This window comes from Heliangelus exortis, chromosome 1 (genome assembly GCF_036169615.1).
Source record: "Heliangelus exortis chromosome 1, bHelExo1.hap1, whole genome shotgun sequence".
In the NCBI taxonomy this organism is placed as follows: Eukaryota; Metazoa; Chordata; class Aves; order Apodiformes; family Trochilidae; genus Heliangelus; species Heliangelus exortis.
The window spans coordinates 176293077-176315517 of record NC_092422.1 but is presented as its reverse complement, the minus strand read 5'-3'; the positions used below and the strand labels follow the sequence as shown (position 1 = coordinate 176315517).

The following is a 22441-nucleotide window of genomic DNA, read 5'->3' as shown; positions in this document are numbered from 1 at the left end:
TAAATGATTAAGTATTGTGTTCTCATTTTTGATAGCACACACTCTAAAAGCTTACAAATATGGACTAAACACTTCCTAAGGGAAGCACGGAGTTTTCCTAGACAAGTGAGATTTTTCTGAAGCAAATATTTGCTGTATGACAAAGTCTCAGATTTTTAATAAAGCCCTCCTTCCAAGCTCCTTTTTTTTTTTTTTTTTGAGATGTAAAAGTACCTTAGACTATTTCTAAATTGGCCACACTTGAAGCAATCACCAGGGGTTTCCTTTGCAGGTCTCTCAGAACTGGTTGCTCCACAAAAACATTGACTTCATGAACTGTGAAAAGCTTGCAGAAACTGACAAATTTGTCAAGCCTGAACTGGAAGGTAAAGATAGCTTGTTTGATGCAGTAAATGATGTGAAAGCTATTTCCAAAGAGCCTTTTAGACAAGCTGTCAGGACAATGGTTGGACAAGCACCAGGTAGTACTACTCATGAGTGAAATGGTGACAGTGGTGGGGAAACTCATGTCATTTCAGCTCTGAATTCCACTTCTTGAGAATCAGTTGCCATGTGATAGAAAAAATCCTTCCTGTCAAATTGATTTTATGTGCTGCAGCTCTACAAGTTGGCTGTTTCAAAGGCACACTTTCAAAAAGCGGAACTTCAGGCCCAAATCTGTGCAGAGGTGAGAGAAAGGCTCTTCTACACACTCCTTCATAGACCATCCCCTTTCAGGAATTACCTTTAAAATTGCTTATCACCTGTTTTCCTGTTGACCCACTTCTCTAGCCTCTCAAGGTCTCTGGTGGGTAGGTATCAAAACCATCGGCTTCTCCTCCAAGTTTTGATCACTTTGTCCCCTTGTCCATGCCACTAACAAAGACCCACTAGCCCCAGTATCAGCTCTTGGGGCACACCACTAGCAACTCTCTTCCCTCAGAACTTTGTCCTGATGATTGCAACCCCATGAGCTCAGCTCTTTAGCCAGTATTTAGTCTACTTCAGTACCCCCTTACCTAGTCTGTACTTAAGGAGCTTGTCCTCAGAGACAAGCTATTATAAGAAATGGAATGAAAAACCTTACTGAAGTTCAGATAAACTGCTCTCCTCTCATTCTCCAGGCCAGTCATCTGTCACACTCAGCCTGCAGGTTTCAAGAGATCATGACCACACCTCCTTAGGATTTATAGAATCATAGAATCATAGAATTGGCTGAGTTGGAAGGGACCTCAGAGATCATCAAGTCCAACCCTTGATCCACTACCGCTGCAGTTACCAGACCATGGCACTGAGTGCCACATCCAGTCTCTTTTTAAATATCTCCAGGGATGGAGAATCCACCACTTCCTGGGGCAGCCCATTCCAATGTCTGATCACCCTCTCAGTAAAGAAATTCTTTCTAATGTCCAACCTAAACCTCCCCTGGCACAACTTGAGACCGTGCCCTCTTGTCTTGCTGAGAGTTGCCTGGGAAAAGAGACCAACCCCCACCTGGCTACAACCTCCTTTCAGGGAGTTGTAGAGAGTGATGAGGTCTCCTCTGAGCCTCCTCTTCTCCAGGCTGAACATCCCCAGTTCCCTCAGCCTCTCCTCATAGGATCTGTGCTTGGGTCCCTTCACCAGCCTGGTTGCCCTCCTTTGGACCTGCTCCAGGACCTCAATCTCCTTCCTAAACTGAGGGGTCCAGAACTGGACACAGTACTCGAGGTGTGGCCTCACCAGCACTGAGTACAGGGGCAGAATCACTTCCTTGGACCTGCTGGCCACGCTGTTCCTGATACAGGCCAGGATGCCATTGGCTTTCTTGGCTACCTGGGCACACTGTTGGCTCATGTTCAACTTCCTGTCAATCCAGACTCCAAGGTCCCTCTCTGCCTGGCTGCTCTCCAGCCACTCTGTCCCCAGTCTGTAGCGCTGCATGGGGTTGTTGTGGCCAAAGTGCAGGACCCGGCACTTGGCTTTGTTGAACGTCATTCCATACAGGCAAGGACATGGAAGCCTCCAAAGTTGTCTTCCTTATGGAGGCTTTATCCTCAAAACTTCTCCACTCAATTACAAATTACAAGTACCACAAAAATCACCACTAGCTGGTATACTTATGATTAATAAATAAAAGTCATACACATAGATGTCCAGCTATCAAAAATTAGCAGCATTCTGTAATACTGTGTTAATCAATCGTATTGAATGGTATGGCACTCGAAATAGTAGCAAAAATCAATAGTGTAACAACAGTTAATTGTACAGTAACAATCAATATAACAGGAACAACCAATAAGAGCAACAACCAAGTAGGCATATGATATACAGGTTACTAGAAACATCATTAGGGAAGCAAACTTATCAACAATGTAGAATTCATATTTGTATACTTATGAAAGATTACTTATGTGGATATAGAATACCTGTATCAAGAAAATATGACAGATTTAAGAAGGGGGAAGTCATCCTCGAGGAGAAGCCACCCAGAGGTGGAAGGACAAACTGAACTCCAAAAGTGTGCCACCAGAAAAGGACCGACAGAGAAAAAGACAGTCTCACCACAAAGATGATCTGTGTAACAGAGCCTGGAATGAGCCAGGCATCCCGAGTGAGAGTCCAAGTTTGTGGAGAAAATTCAAGCTCTTTAGAAAAGGAAAAGCATGATAGTCCATTTTTGTATAAACTTTAACTCATTTTTATTTCATAGAAAAATAAGAAGGCATATGATAACGCCAATAGGAGCAGTTAAATTTTATTTTTTAGCTGAATAGCGAACATATTATTATATTTTCTATTGTCTCAAACCAATTTTTATTCTTCCGGGCTGTCTTACCATTTTTGCAGCTAGAACAGCCATTGGCAGTTACTGATTCTTACTTTCTGAGGATCTTTCCTATTTCTGTGCCAAATTGTGAACATTCTTCAGCAGTATTTAAAAAGAGTATGATTATTAATGCATTGGTTTAAAGGAAAAGCATTATGTCAGACTCATAGCCCCATTTGATTGTCTCTAATGTTTTGCAGGACTCATCAATAGTTGATATCCTTTGGCTTTTGTAAGAGCCTTTTAAAATTTTAAAGTCTAGTTTAGGGATCGTTCTCCTTAGTTATCAATAAACCTAAGACCTAGTTGTTGATCTCTCCTTTCTTGGAATTCTTAATCATCCTAGTTTATGACCTAAGGGAGATGGTATAGATTTACAGGAAGGTATTGATCTATGGACAGATAGTAAAATGTTAAATGTATCTTTTACTGGTTTTATAGCCTTGTTTTTTCTTATCCTATTCCTTTTCTAATTTGTTTTCCTCTTCAGTTCTTCCTATCACCTTTCTGTTTTTCTATATAGAAACATCCATGACAGCTAAAAAAATAATGAAATGATTGTTTCCATAAGTATCCAGTAATTTCTGGAATGTCAATATATGTAAAGTGCTCACATCATTTCTAGTATCAACACCTGCTGATTTCAGTGGAAGTTGGGCTCTGTCATACGTTATCATTTGAGAATATTTCCATTTTACCATTACTACCTGATAAACATTTCCAGAGCAATCTGATTCCTGACATCTATATAAGAAAGGAAGACTTTTAATATTCTGAACAGTTTGTGATACTTCGTTTGGAAAGCGTGTCATGTGGGAAACCACTCTGTATTTCAGTGATTATTAAGTTTAGAGTGAGGTAACAGTAGCAAACAGACTACCAAGTAATCAATGTCTTACTATTGTCTTGCCTATGAACTCCATGATTGTAATATATTCATCTTTCCACTTGTGAGATGTGCCAAACTACAGTACCACTATCCTAAGAAAACTCTAGAAAGCCCTCTCTGTATAGGCCAGAGATACTAACCCATAGAACACAGACATCCTTATCTCCTTGATTTCTTTTCTGATACAAGAGTTTCATGCAAATCACAGCTAACAGATGGCGGTGGCATTTTCAGAGTTTAGGAGACGTACAAAATAACCATCTTTAATCACTGCTGCAGACCTTTTTTTGCTTTTTTTTAGAATTATCTGTTTGTCATTTCTACTACAATTTAGCCAATTACACTAACTGTGAGGCATTTGAATCCCCTGGAATTGTTATTGGATGTTTCTCCAATGAAAATAATGACCTGCACTGTTCATTATGGGCCTTTTTTAAAAAAAATCTTGTCCAGAAGAGGCCATGTCTTCTATTTTTTTTCCCTTCTTGACTTTGTCCTCACACATGGAGGATGGTTTCTTCAGACCAACAGGAAAATGGGCAGATGACTCACTAGGAAATCAAACTACTGACCTTGACAATGCCTAATTTGCTGCTGTACTAAAACTACCTCTCATCAGGGTGACCTTATTACCTTGCTGGCCTTTTCTTGTCTTCTGCTTCTTGTCAGCAGGTGTTGTTTAGGAAAATGTGTTGTTAGTTCCTGATAAAGCTCCTGCTGGCTGCAATAATAAATCTCATAAACAAGAAAATTTGCTCATCCTGGGAGGAATTTAGAGCTGCTATAAAATGCACATTATATATATTATTTGTTTAAATTAAAAGTTGTGAGGCAGGTTGAGAAGAAAAGAACAATGAAAGCTGATGAGAGCATGAAGAACTACAAATTTCTTATTATTCTATTCAGTTCTTACAGACTGATGATGGGATATGGATTTTCTGTCTGAAAAAAAGCAACATGAATAAAAGTTTTAATGTTTTGTTTGTTTGTTTCTTAATACTTGACAGAATAATTAAATTTTATATTAATTTGCAATAAATTAATTTTCCTGAGTTGAGACTATTCTGCCTACCATGGTAATTGTTTAGTGATCTGCTTGTCTTTACCTTGACCCAGATGATGTCTCACTCCTGTTGTGTTTTCTCTTTTGTCACACTGAGGGCAGGGAGAGTGAGTGAGCAGCTGGAAGGGTCCTCAGCTGCCAGAGAGGGCTAACTCGACAGAGAATTTTGTGATAATTATCTTTTTAATAATGCTGCTGACCTCTTCGTAATTCCTCCTCTTAAAAAGAAATGAACCTTGCTTAAAAGAAGCCACCTGTTTAAACCATAGAGAAGCTTACACTCCTCCAGTCCTCACTGTTGTAAGGACTTCAAAGATAGTTTCACGTCTGAGAAGATATTTTCAGATAAGTATTGTTTAATCAATTGTAATATTGTCCTGTGAGTAAAATCACACAAAAGACACATATGAAACTAGGAGAGACATACTCATATCCACCAAGGTTAAGACAAATGTGACCTAGATGACTAGTCCTAATGTGATTTCTTGGAAAAACATCCTGTTCTTTCTTAGAAAATGCCATCTTGGACATCCTTTCTACAGCCATCAATTATACCAACATTAAAAATCATATGGAAATAACCTGATCCTCTCCTCTAAGAAGGCTGCATTTGCAAGAGTTGCAGGCTCTAAGTTTGGTGTGCTATTATGCTCCTTCATGCTTGACTGCCTTCTTAAAGATGCAGAAATCAGTATCAGGAACTCTTGTCCATACCCAGAGCAAATGCAGCATCCAGCTGCAGTTTTTAAAAATAATTAGATGCTTGGTTAAGCACACAGTTTTAGTCAATTCAGTTGAACGCACACGTAATTGCGATATATCAGAAAACACTGATGTTTATTCTTTTTTACTAATCAAATTATCCAGTAAATTTTAAAATTTATATGTGAAACCACTTAGCACTCCTTAGATTTTTGAGTTATGTAAAAAACAAGAGTAACAATAAAACACACAAACAACAAAACTGAATGGCTCTGTCAATACACAAAAAATGAACAAAAAACTAATGCAGCCTGAAAATGTGGCAATATATAATCATGCAAGATTGTGTAAAATAAAACTAAATTACATCTTTTAAACACATATTAAACATATTCCATCAATTCCAAATAACACATAATAAGCCATAAAAAAAGCAACAAATTGCAAATATTTATTTCACAGCCTACATATGAACAAACTTCCATCCTTTGCTAGTAGTTGCTTTGGGATCACATAATGATCTTAGAATAATGCCATCTAACTGAGAAAAATAGACCTTTAAGAAGTGAATATATTTAGGGTAAGTGAAAGTTTCATACCAAATCTTACAGAACCATAGACAAAGAGCTATAGAGACAAATGACCTTTAGAATGTATCTTATCCATTCATTTACTGTGAGACAGATCAGCTAATTAAACTAAAATTTTATTAACCTGGTCAAAAAAAAATTAATTCACTAATGTAGACTTCAGGAAAATAGTTCCATGCCTCAACATGATTTTGTTTTTGTCAGAAAGTCTGTCCAACTGTAATATGAATAATTCATTTTAGAATTTAGGCTTACTGAAACAATAGTAATAGAAACAATTGTTTCTTCCATGTTTCTATTTTTTATGTAACAGATGACTCCACATGAGAAAAACATGCTCTTCACTTTAGGTTAAATAACCCCAGATCATTCTATCCATCTTTGGAGGTCATGTTTTCTAAGCCTTTCATCATTCTTGCTCATGTCCTTCAGAAGTTCTCCAACTGACCTATGTTTTACTTGAAGTTTTATGACAGAAACCAAACACATTACTTCAGTTTATCAGAGCTCTTGAAAAGAAAGGTTGTTTTCTGTATCTTACAGATTATTTATGTAATTTGTTATTTTTCAGAACAGAATGACATGGCTGACTCACAATCAGCTTGTGATTCACTCCTTTGTTCTCAAAAGAACTGCCACTTAGTCTGTTTATACCCTCACGTATTTATACACTTGACTCTTTTTGCTTAAGTGCAAAATCTTCTGCTTGTCCCTGTTGACAGAGTCGTATTTGTTAAAAGCATTTTCACAGAATCACAGAATTGTCATAGTTGGAAAAGACCTCAAAGATCACCGAGTCCAACTGTCAACCCAGAAAAAACTACCATGCCCACCAGAGAAAGCCCTTCAGTGCCACATGTACAGTTTTTTAATACCTCCACGGATGCTGACTCCACCACGTCCCAGGGCAGCCCCAGTTCCCTGTTGGGAGTTCCCTGCTATGCTTTCAGTAATGAAATTTTTCCTAATACCCAGTCTCAACCTCCCCTGGTGCAACTTCAGGCCATTTCCTCTGTTTTTTATTTATTTCATAGAAGAGGCCTCACTATAGCCTCCTTCCAGGTAGTTGTAGAGAGTGATAAGGTCTGCCCTCAGCTTCCTCTTCTCCAAACTTAGAAATACCAATGCCCTCAGCCTCTTCAGGCTTTGTTCTCCAGACCCTTCACCAGCTTGGCTGCCCTTCTCTGGACATACTCCAGCGACTCAATGTCTTTCTTGTAACAAAGGGCCCAGAACTCTCTACAACTACCTGAAAGGAGGTTGTAGCCAGGTGGGGGTTGGTTTCTTTTCCCAGACGACTTTCAACAAGACAAGAAGGAATGGTCTTAAGTTGTGCCAGGGGAAGTTTAGGTTAGATATTAGAAAGAATTTCTTTACAGAGAGGGTGATCAGACATTGGAATGGGCTGCCCAGTGAAGTAGTGGACTCTCCGTCCCTGGAGATATTTAAAAAGAGACTGGATGTGGCACTCAGTGCCATGGTCTAGCAACCGCAGCGGTGGGTCAAGGGTTGGACTTGATGATCTCTGAGGTCCCTTCCAACCCAGCCAATTCTATGATTCTATGAACTGAACACAGTACTTGAGGTACAGCCTCACTGATACCAGGTACAGGGACGTGATCACTTCCCTTCTCCTGCTCACCACCTTATTTCTGATGCAGGCCAAGATGATGACGGCCTTCATGGGAACACTGATGGTGTCAACCAGCATCCCCAGGTCCTTTTCCTCTGGGCAGCTTTCTAGCTCAAGCCTGTAGCATTGCCTGGGATTGCTGAAATAATGTTTTCTTTTATTGTATTTCCAAAATGCGCTGATGCAAAGCCAAAGTGAGAAATGAATGTAAAAAAACAGGTAAAAATAGATATATGTGTATTTTGAATAATCCCACTACAGTCAATAAAGACAGATGATATTGATATTTTGAGGTTTTGATATTTTTTGAGGTCCTGGATACATACCAAAATGTCTGCTTTTGCATAAAATTATTTCTATATATTGACATTTTCTTCAGGCCAGAGAATGCAACAATATCTAGAAATATGGCAGCATTATCACATTGGTGAAGGCTAAGTAATTTAATTGGAATAAGCTTCCTAGTAGCATTCCTAGTAGCTGGGCCCCTCAGTTCAGGAAGGATATTGAGGTCCTGGAGCAGGTCCAAAGGAGGACAACCAGGCTGGTGAAGGGACTCGAGCACAGATCCTATGAGGAGAGGCTGAGGGAGCTGGGGCTGTTCAGCCTGGAGAAGAGGAGGCTCAGAGGAGACCTCATCACTCTCTACAACTCCCTGAAAGGAGGGTGTAGCCAGGTGGGGGTTGGTCTCTTTTCCCAGGCAACTCTCAGCAAGACAAGAGGGCACGGTCTCAAGTTGTGCCGGGGGAGGTTTAGGTTGGACATTAGAAAGAATTTCTTTACTGAGAGGGTGATCAGACATTGGAATGGGCTGCCCCGGGAAGTGGTGGATTCTCCATCCCTGGAGATATTTAAAAAGAGACTGGATGTGGCACTCAGTGCCATGGTCTGGTAACTGCAGCGGTAGTGGATCAAGGGTTGGACTTGATGATCTCTGAGGTCCCTTCCAACCCAGCCAGTTCTATGATTCTATGATTCTATGATCTCTTCCCAGGTCTCCTCTTGCATCCTGATATATTCTTTTGATCAGAAGAAGTATCATATTTCATTATAAATCAACTTGAGTTCTAACTGACTCAGTGTATTTTGACTGAAATCCTACCAAGGTGGAAAATGGCTGTTTTGTTTGCCATACATTGCTGAGTATTCCAATTCACGATGGCATCTACAGGTTTCCACAGGAAGAACAATGATGTCTGTGATAATAATCATAGTTGGACTTTCATTCCTGAAACTGAAGAACTTGAATTTTCAAAAAAAACATGGTTCATAAAGAATGCTATTTAAAAAAAATTAGAAAAAAAGGAAAATAACAAGCTCAGGCTTTAGTATATATCATAGAAAAGCAATTGCTTCAGATGATGAAAATAACGGGAAGAAACACTTTATTATGTTATAAATAATACTTAAATAGCTCTTAAAAAAGTAGTTCTATTTATCTGTGCTCACACCATTGCACCCTCTAATAAGCTCTTTTAATGACTTCCTTTAAAATATATGCCTAGGTTCCTGTCTGCTGTTGTCTGCTACTGAACCACACTTACCAACATTCACATGCCATGACTGGACATAGAAATAAGTGTTCCAATAGTAAGTTTAAGCATTTAAAAGATTAAGCACTTCAGTGTTAAATTTGATTTTGTTTGCCTTGTACCCATTAATGGTGTACTTTTTTTTTTTTTTTTTTTTTTTTTTTTTTTTTTTTTTTCAGAAAGATGCTAAGATACTCCTTTTTCTCTTGTGTTGGCAACAAAAGATCTAGTGCTTCTGAAATCTTGAGGTTTCTTTTCATCATATTGCTCCCAAAATAGAAGTCATAGTAACACACGAGCTCCTTGGTAAATTATATGAAATAAGATTTATTTTTTCAGTAGCCTTCTTAGCCTGTACGAGCTTATAAGCATCAGTGGAGAAAGCCCAAACTTCTATAGCTCATAAGACAGCTGAGGTTTTAGAAGAACAATATTTAAATATTCTTAGAGCTAGGGAGTATTTCATTGAAAGTACAGAAAAACTGCTATGCATAGGGATAACAAATATCCATTATTGCTCATTTCTACAGAAGGCTTTTGGGTAGATACCTCATTGGAAAATAAAATCCTATTGCTAAGCAAATCAGCTAAGAATACAACCACAAAGCAAGGACACTTAATAACTTGATTAAATTTAAAATAAAAATGTATTATTTTAAACAAAGAAGCAGACTTAATACTGGCAAACAAAAAATCTAATCTGCAATATATATGTTGATTCAACGAATAGGAAACCCTGAAATCAATGGAAAGACAAACATTGCCTTCAAAAGACTGAGTCAGATTCCAAAATTTACCCTGACTGTAATAACTCTTTATATTCTATTAAAATCTTATTAATGCTCAAAACTCCAGTAAGTTTTGAAGCAGCCAATATGCACAAGAACTATTCCTTTGTGATAGACTCCAAACATCACCTTATCACCCTTTTTTACTGAAAAACTTGGAGATTTTCATACATATTTTAGAGCTTCTGAACCACAGAATTGCCACAAGCACAGATGTCTCCAGAATCAGAATAATGGAGATCTTCACACCCCTGCCTACACTCAGTCTCTTGCTTTCCCCTGGATCCCCTCCCTTTTTCTTTTCCTCTAAATACAGGAGAAAATTGTCTCCAGCCCAGAATATACCTTTCTTCACCCATGACCGCATTAGTGAGTTATTTAAAGTGGGGTTCTTATGGCCACAGAACCAGTTGTGAATCTGCTCTGTAAGTGTGCTTCTGAAACACCAGCAACAGTATGTGAAAGTGTTCCACTGCTATCATTCAAGTACAATCTATAACCTATACAATTTGGTCTAATAGAAGATTTATGCTCCTGTGCAAATCTTGTTTCTGAAATTACCATAATGCACCCATCAAATAGCTATAAAGTTTATGCTCTCTTTATTTTTACATTCACATACACTACATCCATGTAAGTGAACTTCGATTACATGCAACACTGATATGATACAAACAATGAAGAATTACTTATTTCAGTACTTCCTACATACTTATTTTAAAAAAAACCAACTAATTCTGGCCTCTACATTTCAGGTTTGACAGCAGTGATAACAAAAACTCATGGATCTGACTGTCTTTTACAGAAGAGGGATCATTTAAGCACAGTACTTTGAAGTGAGAAGCATGCCAGAATCATATGATTTCTTATTGATTCATTGGACATGAACTATGTTTATAAAGATGCAATTAGTTAAAATGCATTCTTGGCACCATGTGAAAATTATTAAGCATTTATACTGTAATAATTTCAGTAAATATAATAAATCTGGATTTTTAACTTCTGTTAGCCTATCAACTCTAGCAAGCAAGACATCATTTCAGATGTACTGCAAAGATTCTCTTCCCCGTAACTGAATTTGGCCTGTTATCCATAAAAGTGTATTAAAAAAACCCATGCTGTCATGAGAACAAAGTTAAAGGAGAAGAAAAGGGCTGCCTCTAGCTCTAGAGGTATTTGGAAATAGTTTTACAACAGCTATCAAACAAAATAAACGTGATCCTTTCGGAGAGCTGCATTATCTAGGATCTGAGTATATACTACACATTTAACACTGTATCAGCAGCCTATGAAATATCTCATGCTGAATGTAGAAATCTTTATACCAAGACATCTGCCAGTGGAGATAGTCTCTATTCCTATAGGACTATAATTTTGTTAGGACTATATAGTCTATAGGACTATAATATAGGACTATTACTTACCAAAGTATCAGAGAACAATAAAGGAAAAGAGATAGAACATTCAGTATTGCTTATGGACTTAGCTGCCATCGCAACGCATTTTTACAAACACTTGAACATCTTGCCCAGTGTTTTTAAGTGGCTCCAAAAAAACCCACATGAGCCTATCTAGTTTCCCACCTCATTAAGAGAACAGTCTTCAGGAGCCCTGTTTGTAGCGGGATCAGAATTTTAGTTGCTTTAAAAAGCTCCTAAACTGGTTAGGAACACAAGCATCCACTTCTGAGGATCTGCTTTGCAACGCCCCATTCCAAAACACAACTACAAGAAACAAGGGTACCACACTGACATTTATTAAGAGAATTTAATTTAGTAAAGAAAGCTTTAAACATGATTTATTGCAAATCACACAGTCCACTGATACCAAGATCAGAATTCTGGTAAGAGAAAGGGGTTTTTTGCCCTGTAGATGTAATATCTTCTACTGTATGTATAAATTGCAGCACATTTCAAGATTCGTGTGTTACAGTCCACAGGTTCTTATCCTGCCGACTACACCAAATGTTAGTTTGAAGTAACTTATGATTTTTTGATCTGCAATAACTAAATCCAACTACCAATGGTCAGGTGCAAAATAAAGTTTTATTTTACAATTAGCACAAACAAAGTGACATAACCCCCATGAAGGTATGGCAAATGTATTGCAAGGCAAAAGAGAGAAAGAAAAGAAGAGGGGAGAGAAGAGGAAGAGGAAGAGGAAGAGGAAGAGGGAGAGGGAGAGGGAGAGGGAGAGGGAGAGGGAGAGGGAGAGGGAGAGGGAGAGGGAGAGGGACACGAGAGGAGCCCACTCGGCGGTTAGCGGTTCCCACCGCCTCAACGCGTGTCACTGGCACAAACACTTTTTTTCCCCGCCCTTCCCGGGAATACCACCGCTCCCTCTGCCACCCCTCACCGCCCCTCTCCCGCCGCCCCCTGCCCGCGCTCCGGGTGAGGGCCGCACCCCCCAGCCCCGCACTGCGCATGCTCCTACCACCCCGCGGGGTCACGGGAGGGCTGGGATCGGCCGTTGCGCAAGCGCGGTCCGCTCGGGCATGCTCGGTGTGGGCCGGGGCGCGGTGAGGGCGGAAGTCCCGCGCTCCGACAGAGGTACCGGCGGCAGGCGGGGCGGGGGCGCCTCCGTAGGGCCGAGGCTGAGGGTGTCGGTGGGCTGGACGGTGTGCAAGTGGGAGTGGGACTGGGACTGGAGCTCTCTCGTAACCTGGAGGCCCCGCCGCCTCGATGTGGTGTCAGGGCCGCCGCCCCGGCGAGGCAGAGCCCGTGCCCTTGCCTTGAGCCGCCCTGGCGCTTTGCGGGGCGTTGCTGTCCGCGTTAAGACCCAGGGGTGCCTCGCACCGTCTCGCCCTGCCCGGCATCCCCTCCGCAGGGTCTCTGCTCTGCTGTGGAAATTGAGGCCACCCCCTTCCCCCATACACCCTGGTTTGGCAGATAACTGGACACTTGGATCTTCTTTCCTCTCCACTTTTTCTTTACTTTTTTCTCTTCTCGCGTTAGCACCGAATATACTGAAAAAAAAGTTTTTGTTGTTAGTCCACTTATGCTAGTACGTATAAGCTCTTGGTTTTAAAGATACTACGTATTTGCAACTGGTGAACTGAAGTGTGTACAGTTCCCATCCTGGAAGGATCTGCTTCCTGAGCTCCGCTTTGCAGCGGTGTCTGCTTTCTGCTGCGGAGATAAATAGCGGCGTAAGGGTCCATTAAATGCATTTAACATTTGATTGTGGCCGGTTTTTGCACAGTGTCAGATCAGTACATTTTAATCTGGAATTAATAAATATATTTTGTTCGGGGCTTTTAGTTCTGTTCATATTCCAGTGAAGGTCAGTGCCAGCTGTGCTGTGAAGTTTTGCTTAGGACTAGAGGATCTGCAGCAACATCAAGCTGAAGCCTTCTATCTAGAGGAATAAGATGTGTCAGACTGCTGTCTTGGTTTCTCCTGTCTTAATTAGCTGATGTGAGTTTTTTCTACTTCTGAGGATCCTCAAGGAAATCACAAATTGCAAGATTAAACTGTTACAAAGATTTTTGACTAGACTTCATTCTTCATTAGTGGTTCTGGTTTCATTAAGAGTACAGTAAGGCAAAAGTTTTCGCTTGTGACTGATTGCCATTTGAGCATTTGGTAGTTATGTACTTTCTGCTTTGTTCAATGGTGTAAATGATTATTTCTATGAGACTTTTGCATAAACTACATAAATAGTGTATGTCTGTGCCTAGATATGTGTGCACATTTAAAGTGAGGCATTAACTTTTCAACAATTAGTACAAACATTGCACTGACCAGGAATTGTTTACAGGGACTTCAGATACCTACCATTTTGGCTGACCACGTCAGTAAGGTGCTGATGCTCTTGCCTAGTCCTTCATTCTTCGTGATACTTTGGTGAGGTTTCCTCCAGAGAAACAGAACCATGTGTTTCATTATGTGATTTGGAAAATTAATTATGTGTCTCTTTGTAATTAGTATCTGCTTTGAGAAATAAGGAATCTCCTCATGCCTCTGACTTCCACACCTTATTTTTATCAAAAGTACATGAATCCCCTTTGTGTCATTTTCATGTATCACTGAAGTGTTTCTTGGTTGTAGAGAAGGGACTAATCTTTCCTCCTAGTCTACCTCCTACATCTTGTGTTTTCATTGCTTTTTAATTCCAAAGATCATCTCTAGTGCTTGAAAGAAATTTGTGTTCTAGAGGAGGCTACAGAGGAATAGGTCACTTGTTGTAGTGAGATCTAGTCTCAGGACCCTGTAGATTCAGTCTTTGGCTTGAGCAAAAGCTCAATGTTGAGTTGTTCTGAGTAATCCAGTGTTATTTACTTGCTCTCCTGTGTCCTAGATTGGTGTACTAGTCCTTTGTTTTTACAGCAAAGTTCTGTTGTCTGTATTTGACTTGTATTTTGAATTTTTGGCCGTATGACCTGGAAATGGTAAAACTTGTCTCGCATCTTATTTAAAATTTAGGGTGCTATTAAGAGACTCAGTTGAACTCTATCATTACTTTCTTTTACTTATGTGTTCTTCACATCCTCAAATATATGAAGTCTATGGGACATAAATACTAGTGAAATGAATTTTCTTATGACTTGTTACCATCTGAGGAAGTTTGACTGATCTTCACTGAATCCTGGCAGTTCCCCTTGCTGAAAGGAGTTCAGCAACTTGAATGCACTGGGAGTGATTCCTGGTTATATCAGGAGGTCAACTTGGTGTGCCTGTCATGTGTAATAAGATCTTTTCCACTGCTAGAGTGTTGCCTGGGGCTTTTGACTATTATAAGGCATGTTGGTACCTTTAGTTTAATACTGACAGTGTATGAGAACTTTTTTTTTTGCACTGAGCTTGTTACCTAGAGCTTTTTGTACTGAAATATTTTAGAAACTTTGTACTGCTTTATTGTGTTATTTGCCTTACAAAATTTGGCTATTTCATGTAGCTTAGAGAAGCATGGAGAAAGAGGAGGAACAGTGATGAATTGTCTTGGTGATAAGAACAAATATGCCATTCCTTTGTGGTTTATTTTTCTTTTATTTCTCTCTTTCAGTCAGGTTGCACTGCTGTTCAGCTCAACTGTTCTGTATTGTGTGTGGCTGTGTGGCATTAACTTCACTTGCAACTACAGCTTGTAGTTTCTTAATGATTTTCAGTGTGCACTGAAGTATAATATAACTAATCTCAGGGTTTAAATTCTGGTGGTTTTCCTAACAGGCTTATTTTTTTAAATTTTAATCAAAGTTTAAAAAGCGTAGAGAAAAAACATACAAGGCTTTCACAAAAAGACTTACATGCTCAGGTTTTTCCTACCACCCTATTTTGCAGTGCAAAGCTCAAAAATTACAGTCTCTAAATCTCTTGTAGAGCCACTGTCTAATTCTATACATACGTAAGCCTTTGATTGTACATCTTGTCATAAACACTGAAATTAGCAGACTCTAGAGCTTGTATCTGGGATGTTGTGCACCTAAAATGAAATGCTAATTATTTTTCTTTATGTGTTTACTGATAAAAAGACTGTGTGCCTGAAATATTTTCTTGTTTCTTTTGCATGCATCCCAGACCATATCTAAATTTCTAATTGAGGTCTATGGATGTTTAAAGACTCAAGCTGCAAGTGAGAAGAATGAAGTAAAGTCCTTCAGATATCTTAGAGGAATTTTTTCTCTTGCTTCTGGACCGAGAGATAGAGGGATGCTGTGACTGCAGTATTTTGATGGATCTGCATTCCAAGAGAAAAAAAAAAATCTAAAATTCACTGCTCATTTCTGTTAAAGGTTAATGCTCGCTCAAGGCCATTTCTACTTGGCAATCTTTTTTTCTGCTGTACTGTGGTTTAAGATGGATTTTATGCTATTGGAATACATGTTAATATTCTGTAGGCAATTCAGGCAGAACTCGTGGGTTGTAGTAGGTTGTTCTGCAGTCAGGAATGTAAGGTCTAGAAAATTAGTCCATGGAAAATCAAGGACAGGGCAGAGTAGCATTTAAAAGTTAAGCCCAAAGCCATCCTCAGTGTTACACTTCATTATATTCATGGTGCTGAGGTGAGGCCAGTCCCTCTGAAGATTTTTAGTCTTATGTGATTAAACCTTACTATGAAATAGATAAATACTGCCCTTCTGAGTAAATTGCAAGTGTTAGTAACTTTTAATTGGAACAAGATGTGTACCTTCAAGAGTTTATTTTATTATTTCTGCTTAGATAAAGGAGCTATGCCTGTTCAATTGCTGAAGATTGTTAAAGGAAAACCTGAGACTCCACTGCCAAGCCATTTGCAGAAGGAAGATTTGAAACATTTGCAAGAAGGCTTTGACCATACCAACAAATACTTTGAGGTAGATTGCTAGTAATGGAATTTTGGCTTATTTTGAAATATCTCCTGGTATATTTATAATGGACCTCCATGTTCCATCTCAGTTGGTGGCTTGCTGCAGCTGTGTCTTTGTGGGCATCTTCTGTGTATCTTTAAGAAACACAAAATTATGACCCTTTTGAACTTTTTGTTGAATGTTGCTATTGAATTAATTGATTCACAGTTCTGCCCCTTCCTCTTACATTGTCAGACTTAAATTTTATGAGAAGTGTTCTTAGTTTCTAAACTGTGGGCATGTTTAAGTACATGTTGTTGATGTGCAGAAGGCTCTTCTGAAAGTGGAGGGATTGGAGGTTAAGTGTTTGGGGTTTTCTTTGTGAAAATAGTAATGTCCACCACCATCATGTTAAAGGTTTCAAATGCAAGTATTTTGGAGTTTTCCTGTCTTGTATGAAGTAATAAAATATCCAGCTTTATATAAAAAGGATTCTGTAGCAACTTCCTCCATCAAGGTACAATTAGGTTATTACAAAGTGTGCAGTTATACTTTATAGTAGTTGTAAGTATATTTCAGATTGGAAGTATAATCCTATTGTACTAGTAAAATGCAGAAATTTTTTTTCATCTGTTAAACAAATATACTCTGTGAAATGCAGAGTCAGTTCTTGAGGGTTTGGGATTTTAACCTGTGTAACTTTTCTTGTGAATGGTTCTGAAAATCCTTTTAATCATCCCTGACACTTAAATGGCAGGACATCAACATTATACCAGGCTTGCTTTCAGTCTGTTACCAAAAAACATAGGAGGAAAAAACAACCAAGCTAATTCTGTAGAAAACCTTAGGTGGCTTGAATCTTCTTAAATGCCACCAATATTTTAAAGATAGGAGCTGAACTTCAGCCTGATGATTTTCTCTGTCCAAAAAACATTTTTGCTTCCCCATTTGTATAGTTCCAGCTTCAGTTCTAGCACTTGTGGTTGAGTCCATTCATGACAAACTAGCAGAAGTTTATCCATATTGGTGGATAAAGAGCAGTTTTCTGCTGCTGTCTCTTTCTTGACTGGTTCATTGTGGTGTCAGAAGGAGTTTAGTTAAGTAAGGCAAAGGAGCAAAACTGCTGTTCTTGGAAGTGGGCAGGAGTAGATTGTGATAGGAGGCAACTTGATTGAGCATGATCCAGGCTCCTTTAGGTCTTGTAAAGGAACAAATGGAAACATCAATAACCAATGCTGCTATTAAACAAGGTTTTTATTCCTCAGTGTGTAGTTTTCTGTCTGCATACACCTGCAGGGCATATAGGCCTTCCTGCTTTTAAGAGCTATGTCTGCAAGCACCTCAGAAATGGAAGAACCAGAGATTCTTGTTCACAAAGGAAATGTTGAAGCAATAAAAATTGGATTATAAATTGCAAAGCGTTTCTGCCAAAATAGATGTTGCCATTAGGAAAGCAGAAAAATTATTACCAGACTGATTTAAAGCATACAAGCAGTGTTACAGCTCCTTGCTGAAAGAGTGTTGAATCTCTTTCTCAGACTTCTGCCTTATGTTAAGAGAACTTCATGCTGCTGCTACATGGATTAGTAGACTAAAATATCTTGGCATAAAAACAGTGCAACTGGAGAATGAATAAAGCTGGTGCTAATGCACCATTAAATATGTTGGAAAATCCAGTTCTGTAGGCTTAGCTTGAAGGAACCTTGAAACATACTGATGTTGGGTTATCTTAGTGGTAGCACAGCATGTCGCTCTGAAATTGCCAAAATGGGGATCAGGTCCTTCTTTGAGGTAGGTGGGAGAGGAGGATTTTTATGTAGTGTGTTCTGGGGATTAAGTAACTCTCCAAGATGCTTCTGTCTGGCTTGCGTGCCTCAGTCCTCTAATTTTTCTGAAGCTTTTTTGCTTTCTCATATCTTCTGAACAATACAAGTTTTATTTTAAATGTAGGGTAGCACAGCACAAGCAATGTCCATGCATCCTCAGTTATGATATCCTCTAGCTGAGCCTGGTGCCTTCTGCTACTTCATCATCCTCTGGATTTTGCTGTGGCAAAGCTGAACGAAACCTGAAAATCAGCTTCCAGATAAGCTGGTGGATCAGATAAAGGAATGAAGCGGGGGCAAGGAAGGAAACAGATTCACTGGAGGAACTGCAGTTTGAGAGCAAGTTCACAGGCATAAGAAATTGAGAGGGTTTTGGAAAAAGTTTGTCTGTGGGCTCAATAAGTGCAGTATTTGGGGGTTTTATTGACATTTTGAGCCCAAGATTTTGAGGCATGTAGAGAAAGCAGTGGGTAGTATTTCTGAGGAAGAGAACTAGAATGTAGGTGTTTGGGATACAAAGTGGTGAGACAAGATTACGATAGCAAAGAATATGGTCCCAGGATTTGAAAACTTACTGAAAGATACTGGGATGTAAAAGGAAAAATAAAAAGTGGTCAGAAAGCACTCCCTGTTTCATCAGTGTATTCTGCTTTTGACTAGCATGCTTGTGCAGATTGAAATTTCTTTAGTGGGAAAAAAGTATATGTGGTAGATAGAATGTGTTCCTGAAGTGGCCTAATTTCAATGCTATTATAAGGAAAATTCTGCAGTATTTTACTTACCCAGGAGTACAGTTCAAGACAAACAATCTCAGCAAGAGCAATTAGATATTATGCCTAAAATTTTAAACAAAGTTGTAATTTTGGAAACAAGTAGCAGACCTTCCTCTAGGTATTCTTAGGCAAATCTCATTGCAGTTTTGCAGATGTTTAGAATAACTATTTGATACTTTAGTTTCCTTACAAAACACTCGTCTTGCTCATGAAAAGTAGGAACGTACCTGTTAAAAAGAAATAGTCATTGATTTTTTAGTTTCATTTTGGTCTTAAATGAAGCATTACTACTGTCTCAAAAGAAAAAAAGCAATGGTACATGATAAATCTACTTCAAGTGTCTTATTTCATTAGTATAATAAAATGAAAATGTATTTGGGGTTAGAAAATAGGGAGTTTATTATTTCTTTATAAAACAGTAAAATTGTTGAATTTGGTTTGGATTCCTCAGTTGTAGGAATATTCCTCAGGAATTCCTCAGTGTTGTAGGAATAATTTTACTCAGAAAAGCCTCTACAGTAACAGTTCACTGCTGTGTATTTTATCCTTATTTGATTTAGAAAGTGTTTACTAACATTGAAGTCAAGCTTCCTACTGAATATGAGCACTGTAAAATCATGATTTACCTAATTATCCCCTTAAGGTCGCTTTATAGACAGATTGCCCCTGCTATCTCTTTATAAGAAATCCTTTATTTTATTTCCTGTGCTGCCTATGTAGTTCTCAAGGACTTTATAGAGTCTGTTTTCAAATTTTTATATTTTCTACATTTAACCAATTTTGGTGGTTTCATCCTTATGAAGGGTATAGTTCTTTACCTACAATACCATGGAAGAATACATTTGACTGACATTGTTGCTACTGCTCAAGGTGAACCTTTTTTCATGAGATAGCATCTATCTAACACAACACATTTGTTCCAGAGATGTTGACAGCAGTGAAGTTGCTCAGCTGTGATTTTTGCTTCATTGTAACTTCCACTTCACTGTAAAGAGAGTAATTTTTACATAATTAATGTAACCTTTGCATCTTTTAAACCTTTTGTATTATTGACAAATGAATAGGTCACCACAGTTTAAAAACTCTGTAATACAGTTCTCCCAGCTGCTCAGTTTTTTTTTTTCCATAAGATTATTTATCTTCATGTGCATCTTTTATCTTGACTGCAGTTTCTGTGCTAAAACTGTAGCCATGGCAATATGATTTTAACTAAGATGAGGGAGTTCTGTAGATATTATTTTTTTGTTTAGGATAAGCTTATCATCTAATCAGTAGCATCTAAGTAGTATTGACGTGTCATATTTCTTTGTTATATCCCATGTGTTTACTTTTTAGGGGATAGTTACTGTTTCCTACCCATTAACAAAACTTGGAGATGGGACAGACTTTTTCAAGGTTGTACTTCAAGGTACTATATTTAAGTATATATTTTTTATTTTGTTGAACTTTTTGATACTTTTTTGACATCATGCTATTACATTAGTACCTGCTTTCTTAGTGTTCAGTAAAATATTATATTTAAAATACTCTTTAAAAGTGTTAATTCTCTAAAAAAAAATAGATAATTTTAAACATATGCCAGAGACTTAAGAGTCTTTATATTTCAGTAGATGTCTGTGCAGAATCTTTTAAAATACTGTCCTGGAAGTGTATTAGCTATATGTAAAACTTTAATAGTATATTTTTAAAATGCTTATGATAGAGAAGGGCTAAGAAAAATGCACACTTAATAGTTACCATATAATTACATAGTATATCCTATGTAAGTGCACATTTAATATAGGTCGCTACATTGATTAGCAGCAAAATATTTGTATTTAATTCTGTTATAATCAAGCAGTTAAAGAATGGAATTTTTCTCTGATTACTCAGGAATTCAAATAGCAATAAAGTCATTAACACATTGAAGGGCTTAAGTTGTTCATTATATAATAAATTATAAGAAAAAATCATGTCCCTTTTAAGTCCAAAGCTCATCACCCCCTCCAGTCAAGAAGAGAAGGATGTCATTAGTCAGCAAGTCTATGTTGGATTCAAGGAACTTTTAACTTCCTTAAGTTGGATCAGTTAGTTAAGTTGGATCAGTTAGAGAATCATTACTGCTCCCCCTGAGCCTTCCTGATTCTGACTGAGCAGCAGGCTGAGGGGTGCAGCTCCTGCCTGGTGATAACTCCTTGTGACTGGAGCTAGCAGAGGTGAATAAAGTTGATAGGACATGAATCAGCTTTCCTGCTGGCTTGAAAGTTCACAAAGAGGAACACAGAACTTCCTTGATCCTTGCCAATTTCACATGGCTATTCAGGAGAGCCAGGAGCTTCTCTACAACCTCAACAAAAAAAAAAGTTTCCACATCCAAATCATTAGTGTTATTTCTGAAACAGTAAAAGGTAGAAAACTTTTGAGAAAACTTATTTTCTGCTTCAGTCCTTCTGACAGGCGATTTACTGATATGTTTATGTCCTGGAAAATCTCCAGTTTATATAGTTCTGCACTATCATCTCTATTAATGTAAAAAATAAAATACGACTGGATACTATTTCCTCTCTAGCACTATATACTGAATTGTCCAAATGGAAATCTTTGTCATTTCTGTTTAATGTACACATGTGCATGCTTTAAATTGTCTTCTTATGTGGTGCTTGATGTACCTATCGCAAGTGTTCAGATCTGTAGTCAAACTTATTTTGGAAATCTCTTCCCATTGCTCTTTTGTTTTAGGGTAGTTATGGTGATTGGAATTGCTTCTGCTTTTTTTCCCCTCTAGATATGGATGACTTCTATTCACGGATCAACAGCATAAATATCTTAATATATGGAAAAATGGCAGAGGACTGTGCAAAAGTTACACGCAGTGGGGTAAAATATATATACACAAATTCCTATTTTAAGACTTGTTTTTCACAAATTTATCTTGACTTCTCTGTTTCTGTAGCTATCTCCAGAATTAGAAATAGTCTATTCAGCCAGTTCAGATCTGTAAATATGAACTAGAAAAAACAAAAAATGTTTCTTAAGTAATTTTTTTCTTTTTTTTTTTCTTACAATACTGAGATCATAGAATGGTCTGAATTGGAAAGGAACTTAAATGATCATCTAGTTCCAACCCCTGTTCCATGAACAGGAGCATTTTTTGCTAAATCAGGTTTCTCTAATGCCCTGTCCAGCCTGACTCTGAACACTTCCAGGGAGGGGGCAGCAACAACTCTGTCTAACTACCCTTGTAAAGATTTTCTTCCTTTTGGCCAATCTAAACCTACCCTCTTTCAGTTTAAAACCATTGCCCTTGTCCTGTCACTGTGGACCTTGGTGACAGGTCTTTCTCCATCAAAAAAGATATAAAGTTATTTAGTGAAGAAAATAGAGCTTTGTTTCCACATGCTAAGAAATACTTGTTACGCACAAATGTTAAAGGCTTTCTCAAATATGGAAGTAGCAATTACATGAGAGTAACCTCCAGTGGTCTAATACTATTCACTGAAAAAAGTTCCCATTTATTATCAACCTGGATAAAGCTTGAGTCTGTGCAGTTCCAAAGTTCCTTCTGACACAGGAGAACAAGACAAGTCAAGTCAGCTGTGCAGAGCTCCAGACC

General features: G+C 38.3%; 1 protein-coding gene and 1 long non-coding RNA gene across 2 annotated transcripts in view; both read left to right on the top strand.

Annotated features, from left to right (window-relative positions):
- Positions 1–22441, top strand: part of LOC139791489 (uncharacterized) — a 267301-nt gene that overhangs the window by 182316 nt on the left and 62544 nt on the right. The gene's annotated exons all lie outside the window — the stretch shown is intronic.
- POT1 (protection of telomeres 1) overlaps positions 16146–22441 on the top strand; it is a 52177-nt gene continuing 45881 nt past the window's right edge. The window contains exons 1-3 of the mRNA XM_071733779.1: positions 16146–16277; positions 20185–20257; positions 21614–21705. Of these exons, the coding sequence (XP_071589880.1) occupies positions 16155–16277; positions 20185–20257; positions 21614–21705 (288 nt within the window). The 5' untranslated portion in view covers positions 16146–16154. The remainder of the gene's footprint in view (positions 16278–20184; positions 20258–21613; positions 21706–22441) is intronic.